This window comes from Buceros rhinoceros, unplaced genomic scaffold (genome assembly GCF_000710305.1).
Source record: "Buceros rhinoceros silvestris isolate BGI_N320 unplaced genomic scaffold, ASM71030v1 scaffold35442, whole genome shotgun sequence".
Classification (NCBI taxonomy): Eukaryota; Metazoa; Chordata; class Aves; order Bucerotiformes; family Bucerotidae; genus Buceros; species Buceros rhinoceros.
Window position 1 is genome coordinate 830 of NW_010397739.1, and position 16,898 is coordinate 17,727.

Below are 16,898 nucleotides of genomic sequence, written 5' to 3' on the forward strand. Positions count from 1 at the left end.
ACACTCTTTGAGGCCCATTCAAATCAAGAAAATTATCAAAACAATCTCTGAGAATGGGAATGAGGCCACCAAAGTCTACTGGGACCTCGGGGTCGTTTGACAGAGATTGGACAATCTTAACATGGCACAGGAGAGACAGCTCAGCAGTGAAGCCCTCCTGACTACTGCATTTGTTCTCAGCTTTCCCTTTCTTCATCTACATATACCAACAGGTCTGATGTCTGGGTGTGCACGCAGGGAGGTATCTTTTACCTCTTCAGTCTAATCCCAGAGGTAAAGTATCCTTAGTGGACCTTCCTTTAGCTAACCAGAAGCACCTACATTGTCACTGCTGCTACTCTGAACTTTCTGATATGCTTCCAAGGACTGCAAAGAGGTATGGAGTCAGATGCTCTTCAGGCTCTTAGTACTGAGTTTCATCTGGTATGACATTTAGCTGTTATGACTCCTGGAGTCAGCTCCCTGATTGATTTATATTTGGCATAGTATCCAGGAATTATTGTCTAAAGTCCAGTTCCGTATACGCTGTGGATGAAACTGGGATGAAATCCCCAGCTACTTGGAGAAAGAGTTTGTGACTTGCCTCCAAAAAGCTGGACTTCCAGTCCAAGAAAGCATTTTTGTAATGCCAACCATCAGTGAAGGTTCAAGTAAAACCGCGTTTCCAAGAAATAGCGGACGAGGAGCAGAACCAAAAATGAAGGCACAAAATCTCCTTCCAAATCCTACAGCAATATTCCTAGATATTATCTGCAGTATCAGAGAGGGAGATCTTCCAGTAGTGGAGTCTTAAGATATCGTTAATAATCAATATCCAAATAGCTTTGATCAATGCCTTAGGAACTCTCAGCAGCATTCCCTGTTTCCACTCAAAGTCAGCAGTGAGCAGGGCCAGGGAAAGGTCCTTCCTGTGAAGCATGGCTCTAAGGGTCAAGAAAGGACACTGCAATGTAACGGGTGCCTTTGGTGGTTGGAAGACCTTCATGATAGTGGGTCAGGCGTCCTGGATGCATAAGGGTCCACCCTTTCCGTGGAGCTCGAATGGAGCAATTGTAGCGCAGGAACCGGCAGCCTCCTCCCTGCCAGAAACAAAACAAGAAACGTATCAGCTTGGTGAAAGCACCTCAGGAAAAGGGTCTCTGCCTTCTCCTGCCAGCCCTTCTGGGAAGGTGCTTGAGGAACCTCCTGCATTTTGATGCATTCGGAAACCCTAGTCCAGGCCCAAATTGCAATCCTTAGTGTGAAGAGGCCAGATATGGGTAAGGAAAGGGTGTCCAGCTGCCCGGCCTGCTCAGGAGGCTGCCCCGCACTCTCAACACGCTGGCAAACACTTACCTCATAGTCTATTCCAACTCGGTTCAAAGCAATGTTAATGGTAAAGGTGGAAGCGTCGTGATGGGGCATTAAAGAGGGCTGCTCATCAGGTTTGTAGCGAACTACAAAGGCAAGCTCAAACTGCGCCTGCAGGAGAGGAGAACAAAGGGCACATCTGTTACAGGGCTGCTGGGTCCACAGCTACTGAGCTCAGAGCAGGGTGCAGTATTTAAATTGCATCCCACTAAGCAAGAAAGGCACCAAGAAGGCAGGAGAATGCCATTGGGAAACGGCATATTTCCAGCTGGATATACTCATGTCATACTCCAGGGCCAGTTCCTCCACAATGGGAAATAGCAGGCACATTGCCAGAGGATTCTTGCAGGCTTCTCACAAAGCTGCAGTTGGAGGAGGTGCTGAGGTGACCACCAGCTGTCTATACACACCTTGGTATAGTATCCAGGGTACAGTTTCTCTGTGATGGGTGCAATATAGTCCAGAAGAAACTTATACCATTCTCTTTCAAAGCCAATTTGGTTCATGTGTATGTCAATAGTCGGGACATTCTCATATCCTCCTTGTATTCTGCTGTCCTGAAATAGAATCATGAAGATACCCATAAGGAACCTTGGGCTTCCGGAATGAAAAAAACCACTTATTTCTGCTAACTACAAGCAAACACAACATGTATTTATCTGAAGTTCCAGGATGGAAAACTCATCTCAAACTGTAATTAAGACCTGAGGTAAACAGTATTACCATCAGAAGGGCTGATCACTGTAACTTCAGAGAACACTAAAGAGGAGTCAGAAAAATTAATTCACCTTTAGAAATGGGATAAAATCAGGAACAAACTTACAGGGTATTGCCCCCAGTTTTCCTGGGATCTAAGGCCTTCCTAGAGGAGGCACCGCTGCCACCCAATATGCCTGAATAACAGTGTGACCCAGAAACCAAAAAGTTCCTGCTTTTTCTCACCGTGTTGTCACCTGTGGACCACTGGCCATAATGTTCCATTTCTTCCACCAGCTCATCACAGGCAGTGTCAGTGAATATGGGGAACCAGTAAACGTCTGGGCAGGGCTGCAGGAAGTAGACAGGTGAGAACAGCAGAAACAAGGACAGGCGCTTGAGGCAAAAGGAGTAAGGCTAAACTGACTACAGATTGAGTCAATTTAAGTGGAAAGTAACTAAGATACTGAGGACAGAAATTTGACTTCTCATTTATGTGCCCCACTTCCACTTAAAAAGAACTGAAGATGTTCTTCTAGAAGAATTATTTGGCTCTAAAAATACTTCTAAGGTCATGTTTCCTCTGGACTTGAAAGACTGAGGTGGTGCTGAACTGCCTGTTCGCAAGAATGACATCAGTGATGACACAAGCATAATCTCCCATTCTGACAGTAAAAGCGATGTTTCCTTACCATTTCTACCAATTTCCCTTTCAGAGCTGCTGTGTAGTTTTCATGGATGTACTTTTCTCTCCAGTCCTGCAGTTAAAAGATAAGCACAGCAGTCATTTCTGCAGGGCCTGGTTAAAGAGGCAACGAAAGGCCAGGCATCATGCAGCAGTGTGTCACAGACTTTGAAGATCCAGATGTTACGAATCACATAAACACCCTCTTTGAAATTCTGTGACTACACTCCCCAGCCCACTCGAGAGACATCATTTTTACAAAGCCTGGAGCTTCCTTACTGGTGAAGATGGTCATCCAATCTTCCCATGCTACATTGCTAAGCCTGCTGAGCACGCAGGTTCTCTCACCTCAGGATTGCTGAATATTTGCCAGAGGTCATTGTGGAGGTGAGTTGTCTGGTAATTCTCCAGGGACAATATGTGTCCAAACTGATGCCGGTTTGTCAGGTACATAAAGACTCCCTGTGGGACAGACGGAAACAATCAAGCTTTGTTTCAGGGCCTCACATTTCTGTGAGCCACCATGAAATATAAGCACTAGACAGTTCTCCAGTGATCATGGCTCTGCTGTTCATTTATGCATTCCTTCTTCTGTGGGCCTACAGTTTAATTACTGCCCAGGGTAGGAGGAACTTTGAAAGGTTATAGCCAGAGCCAGTAATTCTGTGCCTCGTCAGCGAGGGTTGGAAGCAGAGAAGAGCAGCTGCTGCGAGGTTAGATTCTTCCTTCTTACCCTGTCAACCCCACTGTGAACAGCCCTGACTAAGCCCAAGACCAAAATCGTTATCCACAGTTACTAGTCCCTGGCTCCCTGTGGTTTCACAGCAAGACAGAAATCCCACACTGTTCCAAGTCTGCACAGTACTGAATAAAGGCAGTTCATCCCTGGCAGAGTTGAATGCTTTGAAACTACTTAATCTTGTCACCTCCACCCTGAAATGCAGTTCTCCCCTGCCAGCCCCTCTCCCCTCAACTGACCTGATTCCGAACGTTGTGGCAGAAAGCCATGTCAGCATCCAGCTTGCCACTGTGGAAGAGATCTCCCTGGTCAAGCTCCGAGCGCAGAGCCTTGGCTTTAACCATGTACACACTGCTGATGTAGGGAACATTCCAAAGCCCACTGAAACACAGAGGTAGGAGAGGAAGACTTGAAATACCGCTAAGAGAGAAACTGTGGGTCTTGATGGGACAGCAGGCAGCACCAGCCAAGCTTGCCTAAATGAGCCAACTCAGAACAGCAGGGAGAAACCATACCAACAGGGATTGTCATTCCAGGAAAAATCACTCGTATTGCCCACAGCTTTTAAGCTGCACAAAGGCTAGTCCACTGTGAAAATAATTTATTGCTACTGTGTGTTTTTGCTAGGTACATAATTAATGGCTTGAATCTCTTCCCAGAGAGATCAACATTTTTTTTTCCCAGTGATTTAAAAAAACTAAACCAGCCAAAAGTGCCTAAGCTGATTTTCACCGTTTATTGCACATATAATGGCCTAAAAAAATAGAAGAATATGAATGAACCAACAGTTGTATTTTATAAATCTTCCATTGAAGGATCACCTAGTATTTTATGAAGCCTATCTGATAAAGGTTGAACAGCTTTTCACAGGATTTTAAGGATCACACTAACTATAATCCACAGGAGGGAAAACAGGACATGAGTCAGATGAAGGGATTTCAGCAGAGTCAGGACCCTTCAAAGTCTTACTCTGATCATAAGAACATCTGCCCAAAGTATGTTACTGTCTCTGCTCAGGGGAGAAGATACAGCTGCTTCCAAATGGGAGTACTGATGACTTTTCCTTTTCTATACACAAAGACAGTTGTGCTCTCTGGTTCTTTGACGTTATCTGAAGATAACATCATAGATTAGAAGTTTGAAGATAACACGCTGCAGCACGCTTTACATATGAGGGGTGCTATCAGTGAGAAGCTCTCTTCGCATACTCACACCCTCCGCCTTTGAACAATATCCACATAATCCTCTGAGCGGGCATAGTACCCATCAGGGCTCAGCGCTCCCCAGAAATTTGACCACAACTTCTCATGACGGCTCACCAGTGGGGCAATCACCAGCCTGCGAGGGAAAAAGAAAGAAATCGCAGGACAGAATATTACCACAGGAAGAAAAGGAATAGACGATTTACAAACCAAAAGATTTACAAATGTATTAGATTCCCCCTAACTTACAGAGTGGCTGCTTGTGTTAACTCTGTTGGAATAAAATTCCACAAAAGGGCACATCTGTTCACATCCTAACTGCACCCTCCAGCAGGTCTCCTAGAATACACTTTTGTCCCTTAACAACTTTGTTCTAGTGACTACATAAAGACAGAAGTAGGGATGATTTACATCCGCTGCCTAAAACCCAGGGAGTACAACTACAGTAAAAAAAGACCAAAAAAGAGGTGTTTGTCTAATACTCCCACTCTGACACAGTTGTAGTGCCTTACACATCTCAGTGATAAAAGAGCTCACAGTATTCCTCGTGTGAAAGATGACCAGTGAGGATTGCTCAGACCAAAGAACTCACTTGTTCTGTTCAATCAGGATCCTTAGAGTCTCTGTGTTCTTTAGAACTACCTCAGCATCCAGGCTAAAGTAATAGTCACAGTCAGGATCCTTTCTGCACAAATCCCTATAACCAGAGAGAAAGAAAAGTCACACAAAAGTCCTCCTAAACCAGAGCAAGACAAGGGACAGAACATCTGGAATTCCTTCTCCAATCTTCTTCTGGATGCTCAGGAAAGCTCAGTTTAATGTAACAACCCAGAGGACTGGCACAGTTCAAGCACATCAGATTCAGCATCCGATAACGAGAACAGCCAGAATCACATTTAGCAAACTGTTTCCTCAGCTCTGACTGAACAGGTTCCTGTTTATGCTTACCTGAGCTCAAACTCAGACCTCCTGATCACAAACAGGAAGATAGTCTGCCGCTAGCTCCTAGTTTCACTCTACACTCCTTTTCAGAGATAAGAAGTGCATATTCGTATGACTGGGCATATAGACAGTGTGGTGAAGGTGGGAGGCCTGTCCTTCTAGCAGAGCAAAGGACCAGTAAGAATTTTGTTTCTGAAATGGAAGAAAGGGACCTGGTATCAAAGCTGATTTTTTTCCCCAATATATAATGGGCATGGGGAGTTAATGCTAGGAAAATTGACAGAAAAGAGTTACTGAAAGAAGAGGAGCAACCACTTGATAGCGATGCTGCTCAGAAAAAACCAGACTGCCTTAGTCTGGATACAGGCTGACTCTGCTAGCCACCATGTATGGCCTCTTCACTTACATGCCCAAGTTACGCGCCTCAGCACTCTCCACCTCATCATCTGGTCCAATCACTTTGGTGGCGAGATAGTCTTTGCCGTGCTCTTTAATGAAAGAGTCCACCTGCATCACATGATGTTCTTCCTATGCCAAAGAAAAAATAAGGAAAAACAATTCAGATGGGCTAAGCCCAGGCGGTTCAACTTCCTCTTCTGGAAAATGACGAACCAGATAGGCAACACCTCCTCCCACTTCCGCACCTTTACAGCTGGATGGAGCTATCTTATAGGCGTTGTTGCGGGCAAGTACTGGGATTATAGAGCCTAGAAGTCTAGCCAAGGGCTGCAAAAGGTGCCTAGAGTACAGAAGGACGTGTATGTTTTCCCTGCATTTGCCAAGACTATCACAGGCCAACTTACTCACATGGTTGTGAATGAAGAGCTGGATTCGTTGCTTTGGGTAATGAAGGTTACGAAGCCGCATGAAAAACTGAGTGAGGAATGGAGTGGGCTGCTCGATGAAAATGCCAATCAGAATCATTGGCAAGGCCTCGTCCTACATTCAGTGAGAAGAGAGAAGTGGTGGCTCATATACCACATCAGACACATAAGATCCTATTGTAATTCTAAGTCCTGTCCTGAGAGCTTTGAATAGCCATCAGCTTTACCTTAAATCCTGTGAGGCTTCGCAGACCTTCATCACACACAGTGCAGCCAGTCTCAAATGTCCATATTTGAGGAATGTAGTTTCCCAAGTAGTTCAGCTGCAGCTGCAATAGGCAATTTGCCATGTTACCCATTACAGAGCAGAGGAGTTTCTCTACATCTACCCCCAGTGTAAGATCATGTTTCATCAAAACTCCATTCACTTTCCTCTTGGACTAAAGAATCTGAAAAGCATGACAGCCTGAGGGTCCAACTACATGTTGATACCAGACCCATCTTGCTGCTACGGACCTGGAGCACTCAGTCTTTCTCAAATATAAATGCACACAGGGAAAGTCAATATATGGGACAACAACAACATGATACACCCAAGCCTAAAGGGCCACTTTGAAACAAATACATACCAAATCTTTCTCTGAGGACACCCACTTACCTTGGTGGGTCCATTTCCATGAATCACCACAGGCAGAGTGTCATATAACAGGTTTCTTGCTCTCACTCGTGAATTTTCAAACTTTATAACTACCTCATCTGAAAATGACATTGCCATCATGTTATCAGAGGAAGGCCTTAATTGGTAATTAGCAGCACAATGCCGCATTTCTACTGAACAGCTGCAGAAAGGTAAAAGCGTGGCTGTGGATAACCATGCACAAGCAGTTTAAGGCCTACAGACCTCATCCAGAAAGGAGAAAAAATGTTCAGAATGATCCTGGGGGGATGGCCAGGAAGCTGGACGAAGGATGCAGCTTGCTGGGCTGACACATATGGCTTCTACCGGGAACTGGCAGAAGCCACATCAAAACAGTCAGATTGACAGATTGTGCGGTGAGGAACAGCTACTGATGGCCAGGGAAACTCAGGCCCTTCTCTCCTACACATTCCATGCACCTCCCCTCTCTATTTTTCACCACTGGCACCCTCCTGGCAGAGATCATCCAAGATGTCTCCTCAACACATCCACACAAAATCCTTTGGAAAACAGACTAGTACAGATCCAAGCTCCAGTCTCGCACTGTTATAACGAGCACAGGAGCCAAAAACTACACTACTGTTATCATTTTTGACCTGACTGGAAGAATGATGGAGTGGTGCAAGACTATAGCCTGAAAACACCAGGGAGCAGTGTCAGGAGAGTGAATCACTTTTGCCCGGACTAGCAAAATCAACCATCAGGTCAGAAGCCTAGCACAGTCAGTGAGTGCTCTCAAGCAGCATCTGGCTGCATCTCACCTTCTGTGGCATTCCAGACACACTTCTGAAGCGGAAAGAGAGACAAGCCCTAGGCAGGGTTTTCTGTTATTACTTGCACTGCAAGTCCCTCCCAGTTTCAATCCCCAAGGCTAATGCAATCCAACATGCTTGAAGATCAAAGGGGCAAGGAGGTGTAACACAGAAAACCTGACCTGCATTCCCCCAAGTGAAGAGGGAATTTCAATGAGAACCTGGCTGGTCACAGCGGAATTGCAAATACATCCCCAGAACACTGCCAGAAGCTCTTTTACAGGGACAGGAATTTCTGAAATTCAATCCCTCCAGGCACAACTTTATTTCTGGTGTCAACATACAGTTACACTCCAAGGAGAAATGAGCTTCCTTCTTCCTCCTCACCTAATGCTCCATTTAGATTTTGGAAGATCCGACTTCTTTGGTCCAGACTGATGTTGATACTTTCCTTTAAAAGAATGAGATAAATAACCTTAATTAGAACACAAGTGGGCAACCGTTCTCTACATGTGAGAAACCCTATACTGAGCAAAGAGAGAGCACATTCCTACAATCATTTCCATTCTCTCCAAGCTCTGAAGCCTAAGATGCTCCCATCTAATCCTCATTTTCACTTGAATCTGGGACATTCACCATTTTCTAAAACAATTTAAAGATACTATATTAGGCAAAACATTTTAAAGCTGCTATGTGTGTGCCAATAATAGTACGCAGCATATTAATGAAGTACATTTGCAGGGCAGTCATACAAAACCCGCGTATATAATATTATGCGGGAATAACAAGACAGCAAAAACATCTGCTGTGAAGAGTTTCATGCCATCTATCCACAGGGAAGCGCTAGCCCAGATGCTGCCCCAGGTGCCAGTGTCAAACCGGAATACAGTAAGGTGCAAGGGCAGCTTGTGCAGTCCTTGTTTTTATTCCCTGCTGCAAGTCACACTTTGACTGGAGTTCTGTCCAACTAAAACCCAGCTCTGACTTAAGCAGTTCAGTGTCCCTCCAGGCACGCATTAAGATTGATTACTGGAAAGGACAGCAGGGTGCTAACATCCGCTCTCTGAACGCCAAGTCAGAGGAATTACTCAGCCTTTGTGTGGCACAGGGCCAGAACTGCGGAAGAGAACGTTAAAGGAACTGCTCATGGTAAAATACCACGGGCCATATTCAGGTTTGGGAAAGCAAAAAAGTGCAGCTGTGCTGAGTTTTTTACTAGCTCTGCTGATAAAAGAGTGTAACTCTGTAATCAGTCTGAAAGTAGTTTCCCATTTTTAACGCTTCCTCTTGACTTCACTGTTCCAGTATGACTTCTTAGTTCTCACGCACTTGTGGTGTCCCCTGGGGCCAGACTGCCCTGCGTAATGCAGAACTGGGCAGGGACAATGGAAGCAGAATCACCCTGCGGGCCAGATGATTTGGCCAGTGCATCACACGGTGCTGGAATGGCAATGCTGCTTCCAGGGACCATTTCAGGCTTCTGTATGATGTTACGTGGCAGTGCAACACAGCTGGGGCAGATTTTGCCAGCCAGGATCTGGAGGTGTTTGCTGAAGGCAGTGGCAGCCTCTGTTCCAGCAGGGGTACCTGCTGTAATGCCTACAGTTCTTGTCCTGTGGCACGACAGAAGCTATAAGGCTGTGAATCTTTGTCCCCTTCATCACCTCAAATCTGCCCGAGCCTCATCTGCCCTTTTATCTAAAATGCACTTCAGTGAGAGGTTGGATTCTCTAATTCAGTGCTGCAGGGAAAACAGACACCTAAAGTCTGGCTTCCTCATCGCCTGGGAGGAGGCTGTTAGTTCTGCCACACTCTATAGCTTTAAACATCAGCACATACAGATACCGATACGAGTTCCCAGTAAGACTTGATTTAAGACATCTGTCATCCCATTCACATTTTAAGCTTAAAAACTGCTATTAACAGAACAAAGGAGATAGTGGCTAGACTACACATTTTCAGAAGGGAAATGGATAACTAGACATATTTCTGTCCTTTTCCATGTAAGGATGGCAGAGCAGTAATTCAGACTCAATATGTACGTGATTAACTTTTACCATCAACAGGGATACTGCACAGAGGATTAATACCCACGCTTCTCAACTCCTATCCTAAAAATCTAGCTACACCCACTCTTTTTTCTGGATCCAAGAAGACATTTGTGTAGAAGAGCTGGTCACTGTCATCATCCTGTCCTTTCCACTCCTCCACAAGCTTCTTCAGGTTTGGAGCATAACCTATGAAACCTGTGGAAGTATGTACAAAGAGGTGTTTCAACTCAAACAACCAAAAAAGCAAAGCACTCCTGTATACAGACACTCCACTTCTCTCACACACAGCCTCACTCCACCCTGTGCTGCTGCAAAGATACACCTGCTTTCAGCCAAGGCAGGTACAGACCACACTTCCCAACACGGAATGACAGCAGGATCCAACCTGCATCTTCAGCATTAGAACAGCTCAGATACCCACACCCTGAACAAAAAGACTCATGGAAAAGGGGTAAGGATAGGGAGCAGGTTCCTAGCCGCTACAGGCAACTCCCAGGTAAGTCCCCTCCCGCGGATAAATGGCAGGAGCATTGTCAGTCTGTCCATGACAGCCAGTTATACACAGGGCTTCAGTCTGCACCATCTTCTAGAAAGATGCTTTCCACTCCTGGCCCCTTGCCACTTCTCCCAAAGGCTTTCTAATAGGAGGGAAAAGCTGAGAGAGGTTCTCAGCTGACTGAAAGTTCTGTGTCTTACCTCCAGAACCCAGGAAACGCTTTCCATCTCGCACCTGGGGGTACTTGGCTTCCAACTTTCTGTCAGGATAGATGTAGTTCTCTGCTGAGAAGACCACCTTGCTCTTGGCTTGTTTGAACTTCTTCAGCAGTTCTGTGGGGCCCGAAGCAAAGAGCACATCATAGCTACAGTAAACAATAGACAAGAAAGGGACAGAAAGGATTGGAGTCAGAAAAACATGACGGCATGAAAAGTTTATAAAAATAGCTAATTCTTTAGGAATCTCTTTCTTGTAATTCTGCTTCACAGTATTACAATTCTGGTCATAATTATAGCTAATTAAAGTGTAATCTTGTTCATGGAGTGGAAGGTGTAACTTCCACTGCAGAAGATTCCACACTGGCTTGGGGCAACTAACACCTATTCTTATTTTCACAAATTTCACTGATGATAAAAACAAATTTTCCAAGCTGCAAAACACGCTGATCTCTTCTTGCTTTTCCCCCATTTGGAACTGTGAAGCCTAGGTGCCCTCACCATTTGTAATAACTTTTTACTTAGTGGAGGAAAAATTACTCTACCATTCCTTTTGAGATTAAACAAACTCATAGGTCGTGTTTTTTACATCTTCTGGCGTCCTGTCACTCCCCGCGTAGCTCCCTGCAAATCTTGAGGAGGAACCTATACTGGACACTAGTCACTGGATGCTGCACTTCAGCCGCTCTCTCTTCAGCACTGGGTAGAACTGACTAATTCCCAGACGACACTCCCAGAATGAGACTTGCATTTTCTGCAAGACGATTTGCACGCTTCAAACTCATTTTGGCTCAATCGAGAGATGAATCATTCCCAGCTTCTCTAAACACACGTAGACACTCAGAGCTGCAAAGGATGATCTCCCTGCCAGGGGAGCTAAGGACAGATACAGGGATCTGATCCTGGCCATGCCTGTTGCTGGGCATAGGAAAAAATACCGAGACTCCCAATGGTCCTTTTCCCTCTACACACTTCTCTGGCAGACTAACTCTTGGCCCTCAGGATTGTATTGCAGCCTGCCTCACCTTATAAAACAAATAATTGTGGTAAGAAAGGCCTGCCTGGATCCATAGAATTTGCTGCTCATTCTCTGCAGACAGAGGCAGCCATATTCCACCCTGGCAGAAACAGGTGTAATGCCATCAAGAGTTGGAATCAGCCTGTTCTGATCAGACCTTCCCAGCTGCCATGGATGCAGCTCTGAGCAAATGTGAGACAATTGCAGAGAATTCAGGGAGAGAAAAAGAACAGAGGAGGTCTGGACACAACTTCCAACAGCAATCTGTTGCACTTTCTATGCTGCTGCCTTCTACTGTTAACTTCTGCTTAGTAAGACCCTGTCCAAACAGCCTTATGATTCAGTTCATGGCAAACGCCTCCCGACCCATTACCTTTCTATGAAAAGGATGATCAAGTCTTCCTTATCCGCATACTGCGTCAAAGCTGATTTCAAGAGACGGACCTTCTGTCCACCTCCTGCTGGCTTCTTGTCATCTCCACCCTGCCATTCCTCATCCAGCCCCAGCACCTAAAGAACAACAGGCACAGGGTCACTTTCCCAGCAAAACTCACAGCAAAGGACCAGAACCCACAACTTGACTAGTCCTGATAACTCCAAGTGCAAATCACAACAGAAAACCCAGCATGAGGACGGATGGACTAGGTCTATATGCCAGCCTTTGAACCATTATCTGGGATGGACAGTCAGGGACAGGAGCACGCTCTGTACTGCGTGTTGTGGCACTGCAATGGGAAAGTGCCATGGGACTCCCCTGAGCTGGAGTTATAGATCTCACCTCAAGCCAATACTCAGGATGGAGTAAGAGACTGCTGCAGAAATGCTGCAGTCCAGTATTTTTCAGCCAGCTGAACAGGTGTATCCTCTTGACCTTTTATTTAAACACTTTATGGCCAAGACTTATCCATTCCACACTTTAAAATTCCCTTTGACCAGCCACCATTGAGGCTGCTAGCCATCACCTGCAGTTTGTAGTTGAAGAACTGGGCTGATCTTCTGAAGCGCTGGAATCCCTCAGTCTGCTTGGTGGCAACAGTAAGGACCAGCAGGTTTTCTGCATGCAAGAGAAACACAAGAGACACGCTCAGCTTGCCTTGTTTTCACACCTAACACAGAGACTTTACTATCAGACATTGAGCCAAAGTAGGGATCAATAGTCTTAAAGGTACTTGACAGATTTGACAAAGGGAAGTCATTGAGAAGCAGTGACTTTCTCAGTTACATTCCTTAAGTTGATTGTGAATCCAGCAATAGAACCCAGGAGTCACAATTCTGTGCAAACAGTCACTGCTGTTGATTGGCACAGGTTACGTCTGATGACACCAACATATGACACTGACAGATGTCCAGGTTCATTTTAAATCAGGCAAGGGAGGTAGTTGAGCTGCGGCACTATCATACCCTGCTGAGAAGAAAACAGCTCATTTACACCTCACTCGATTACCCCTGTGCTGTACAATGTTAGGTCCTATAGGTGTTCTCACCGCCCACAAAGCTTCAACCTCAGGGAAGAAACCAGGTTCAAATCCTACCTGTTTGCTGCCCGGATTTTTTTGGCACCAAGTCATCAAAGATTTGTAGAGGGGGAAAAAAAGAAAGCATGGATGTAGTCAATGTTTTACTGGAGGAACTACCACAGGGGTCAGAATATGGCAAAGGTGCCTGCAAAGTTCAGTGTTTGATTAAGAACCCAAAACCAACTGCAGCACAAGCAAGATTGTTCCTTTGCAGCAGAGATTAGAATTTTGTCCTGCATATAAAATGAGAGATCATGTAAAAATACGATTTCAGTGCCTGAGTTATGAGCTTCAGAAAGAAAATACCACATATTAAGTGGTTTTTCTGTCCTGCTTTTGAAAGCTACAATTCTCTCACATGCAAGTATGAAGGAAATTAAAGTCGAAGATAAAAAATAGAACCACTACAAAATGCCCATTTGGAAGCTATCCATTTAGTGCCGTTGGCTTCCTGTTCCCCACAGAGCTGCTTTTTTGTCACTCAGCACTGACTGGGTACAGGGATGACCAAAATTAGGCTGAATTTTATTATTCCCTCTCCATGGCTGCTCCAATTTTCTACTGCATTCCTGAGGTGTTTTCCAGACTTTTTCATACATATACAATGTGAATTTAATTCTGCCACAACTTTCATTTACATTCTCCTCCCAAACTTCCTTTTCATTTCTATTCCCTTAAAAATGACAAAGCTAAACCCTGAAGTTCTCTTTTGGAAGATTCTCTACAGCACCAGTGGAATATGATTTGTATGTGGAAGCTCTGGTTTCTTCATTGTAATGATTAAATGTAATGTTATACTTCATCTTAACATTTTTGCTGAAGTAGGAATTTGTATAGGCTCTGGCAACAGTGCTTAAATGCGAATCCTGGCCATCCGATTTTAACATCAGAAAATACCAGGAAGAACTGAAAGCACATTTTCTTGGCTTGAGCAGGCTTCTTTTGGAATGATACTTTTTTCAATGGATGTACCAGATGCATCTTCCTTGTGTACCCAAACTGATATTCTGTCTGATCTTAAAGAGGAAGGATCCAGGAGCTGGAATCCTAGACAGACCTGACAAAGGCAGCAAAAATGTAAGGGTAAAATTCCAAGTTAGGAAGAAAGAGGATGTTCCCAAGGGAATTCCTAAAATCCTTTACCTGCATCAGAACAAAAAGAGAAAAGAGATGGAGAACAGTCAATAGAAGGTCAAGTCAGGGAGTGATAAATAATAGAATATGGATCTTGCATTTGTGCAGTTTTAAAACGCAGATTTTTAGACGTATGAAGTGCTTTGTAACCCATCTCCTCCAGCACACCCCAGTCGTGTGTCCTGTCCAGTCGGAGGGTGCAAACAAACAAGTAAATATAAACTTATATATATCTCCTCTGGGAACATGTGAAAGCCATGAAAGTTTCTAGCCATATAATGGCATGCAGAAAACCATGGCAGCTTTATTAGGTAGCTCTGAGCTCATGGTTGAAGAAGGTAAAAGACTGTACTGCCAGTAAGAGGAGGGCAAAAGTGGGCTTGCCCGAAAGGAATGTAAAGACAAACATCCAATCTTAGTCCCTGAAAGGAGAGGAGCAAGCATATGAAAATGAGAAATGGAGGGAAAAAAGAAAAGAGCCTGCCTGCTAGGCAATTAATTCAGCCTGAGTTCTCAGGCATCTCACATGAAGTAAATCACTAATTCATTCCATGCTGCCACCCCACGAAAGCAACAAACTGTTTACAGTATCACTGCCAGATGTCTGCTGGACAACACGCGAGAGCTAAAGGCTCGCAGGGATGAACAGGAAGCAGTGTCCTGTTTCGAAGACAGGAAAGGTTTCACTGTGCAGGGTGTGAACTCACTGGAGAACGGAACAGCCAGCACAATTATCCAGAAGATTATCCTCCCCAGCAGAATTCCCGGTTACAGATTCCCTTCTCATCACTGGTCTGTGGGGGTAGGACTCTTGAGAGACATTAAGCTCAGTTTCTGTTCTGAGAAGTCTCTGCAGTAGCAAGAGCCTTCCTTCCCAGGAGACATTCCTTCAGTCCGGTACTAGAAGCTTGTGCTGAGCCACGCTGCCTCTGCTCCTTCTCCTTTAACCCTTTTTTCTCTTCCTCTAAGATTTTGCTGAACCCTGGTGCAGTATGGTAGGTGTTTCCAGAGACAGAGCAGTAAACCCTTTAATTTTAGTATCACATGCATTTTAAAACACCCAGAAGCAGATTTACACTTCCCTATTTTCCACGTCACAGTCACCTCTCCTCTGTAGAAAGAACAGCCTGTTCTGTTAAGCTGGACCTCCCGGGCCCAGAGACTCCTTGGCCCACGCTGGCCTAGGAACCCGGGGAGCTGGGCTGTACTGCCAGCTCTCCTACACAACAGGGAGCCACCCTTGCTGCCCCTCTGCTTTTCCATCTATGGAATGATAGTAGAGGACATTTACCGCTTTTGTGAGGGCCTTGGAGCACTATAGATGAAAACAATCCTGCAGGGATAAAGAACAGGGACTCTGGTATCAATATCACAGTGAGATGATTGTGTAAACTTCTGAGCTTTTACAAAAAGTAAACACCAGTGAGGAGTTCAGTAATAAAAAAAATTTAGAGTTATTTACTCCTGCTCTAACTCTACAGGGAACACACAGCTGCAGCTGCATTTTAGGACAAGGAATGAATTTATCCCTCGGCTGTGCTTTGGGAAATCTTCCTGTGCCACTTCCTGTAAGACAGTGTCCAAGAAAATGCCATTCATACAAGGATCAAATAGAAAAAATCAGCGCATATTTTAATAGTAGATATTATAATTTCTGTATTAAATCTACATTTACAAAAGTTTTTTTTTAAAATCAATTAACTACAAATTAGAGCTTTTGCAGAGATCTAAAAGAACATATGAGAGTTTGATAACTAGTGCACACTAAAACTAAAGACATGAAACATCTGGGCAGTGTAAGTAAGGTAGGATAGCACAGAGACATTCTTACTTATATTTGTCTAATAGTTATCCTAAATGCTGAAATTAGTTTGCTTTACTCGTATCACTATAGCTAACCAGCTCCCCTTCACACACTCCCACAGATACACATTAACTGTATTCTTATGAAGTAATATATACAGCAAAGGTAATTATACCAGAATCGCTTATTGTGAAGGGAAATGTTCTAGGTATAAAGATGAAATCTCCTCTTAATTGCCTCTTCTGTAAGGAAGACAGAGATAATTATCCGAGCTTCTCGGCAGAGTGACAGCGTGTAAATCTCTCTGTCAGCCTGGCTGACACTCTAGCTACCCCAATCCTCTACCGACCACTCTTCAGAGCACCTAGCAACTCTTTACATGGGGACAGGCTGATGTCATTTTTAGGTCTGGGATCAAACGCCCTCCCTAACCTAACTCTTGAACTGTGGAAGTTCAAAGCAGGAAGGGCTGACCCAGGTGGCCGCAACCCAAGGGGCTGTGAGGACTTTACTGGGACGAAATGGTGCCCAAGGCTCCCCTCACGCAACCCGGAGCGGTGAGCGCCTGTCTGGTAACCGAGGCTCTCAAGAAGCATGTGCAGAGGACACCCACGCCAGCCCGTGCCCTGCCTCGGAACTCGGCAGCGGGCTCCAGATGCCGCCCTGGGGCTCAGGCTCTGCAGCGGGCACCGCTCTCAGCTCGGGAAATGCCTCTGAGCTAGAGCGGGGCGCTAAGGACAGCGGTGGCACCAACTGCCGATGTGCCCGTCCGTCAG

The 16,898-nt window shown here is 45.0% G+C and overlaps 1 protein-coding gene across 1 annotated transcript; it reads right to left on the minus strand.

The window, feature by feature from the left end:
* Positions 1 to 272: 272 nt before the first annotated feature.
* On the minus strand, positions 273 to 12,721 carry PLOD1 (procollagen-lysine, 2-oxoglutarate 5-dioxygenase 1; the record flags this gene model as incomplete). Its single annotated transcript, XM_010146371.1, has 18 exons — positions 273 to 1,079; positions 1,336 to 1,461; positions 1,761 to 1,907; positions 2,293 to 2,397; positions 2,739 to 2,804; positions 3,080 to 3,193; positions 3,710 to 3,851; positions 4,683 to 4,808; positions 5,265 to 5,369; positions 6,021 to 6,142; positions 6,422 to 6,553; positions 6,666 to 6,767; positions 7,097 to 7,194; positions 8,275 to 8,338; positions 10,021 to 10,133; positions 10,635 to 10,798; positions 12,041 to 12,177; positions 12,630 to 12,721. Coding segments are annotated over 18 exons (2,111 nt in total), but the record flags the coding sequence as incomplete, so codon positions are not given.
* Between the last annotated feature and the right edge of the window lie 4,177 nt (positions 12,722 to 16,898).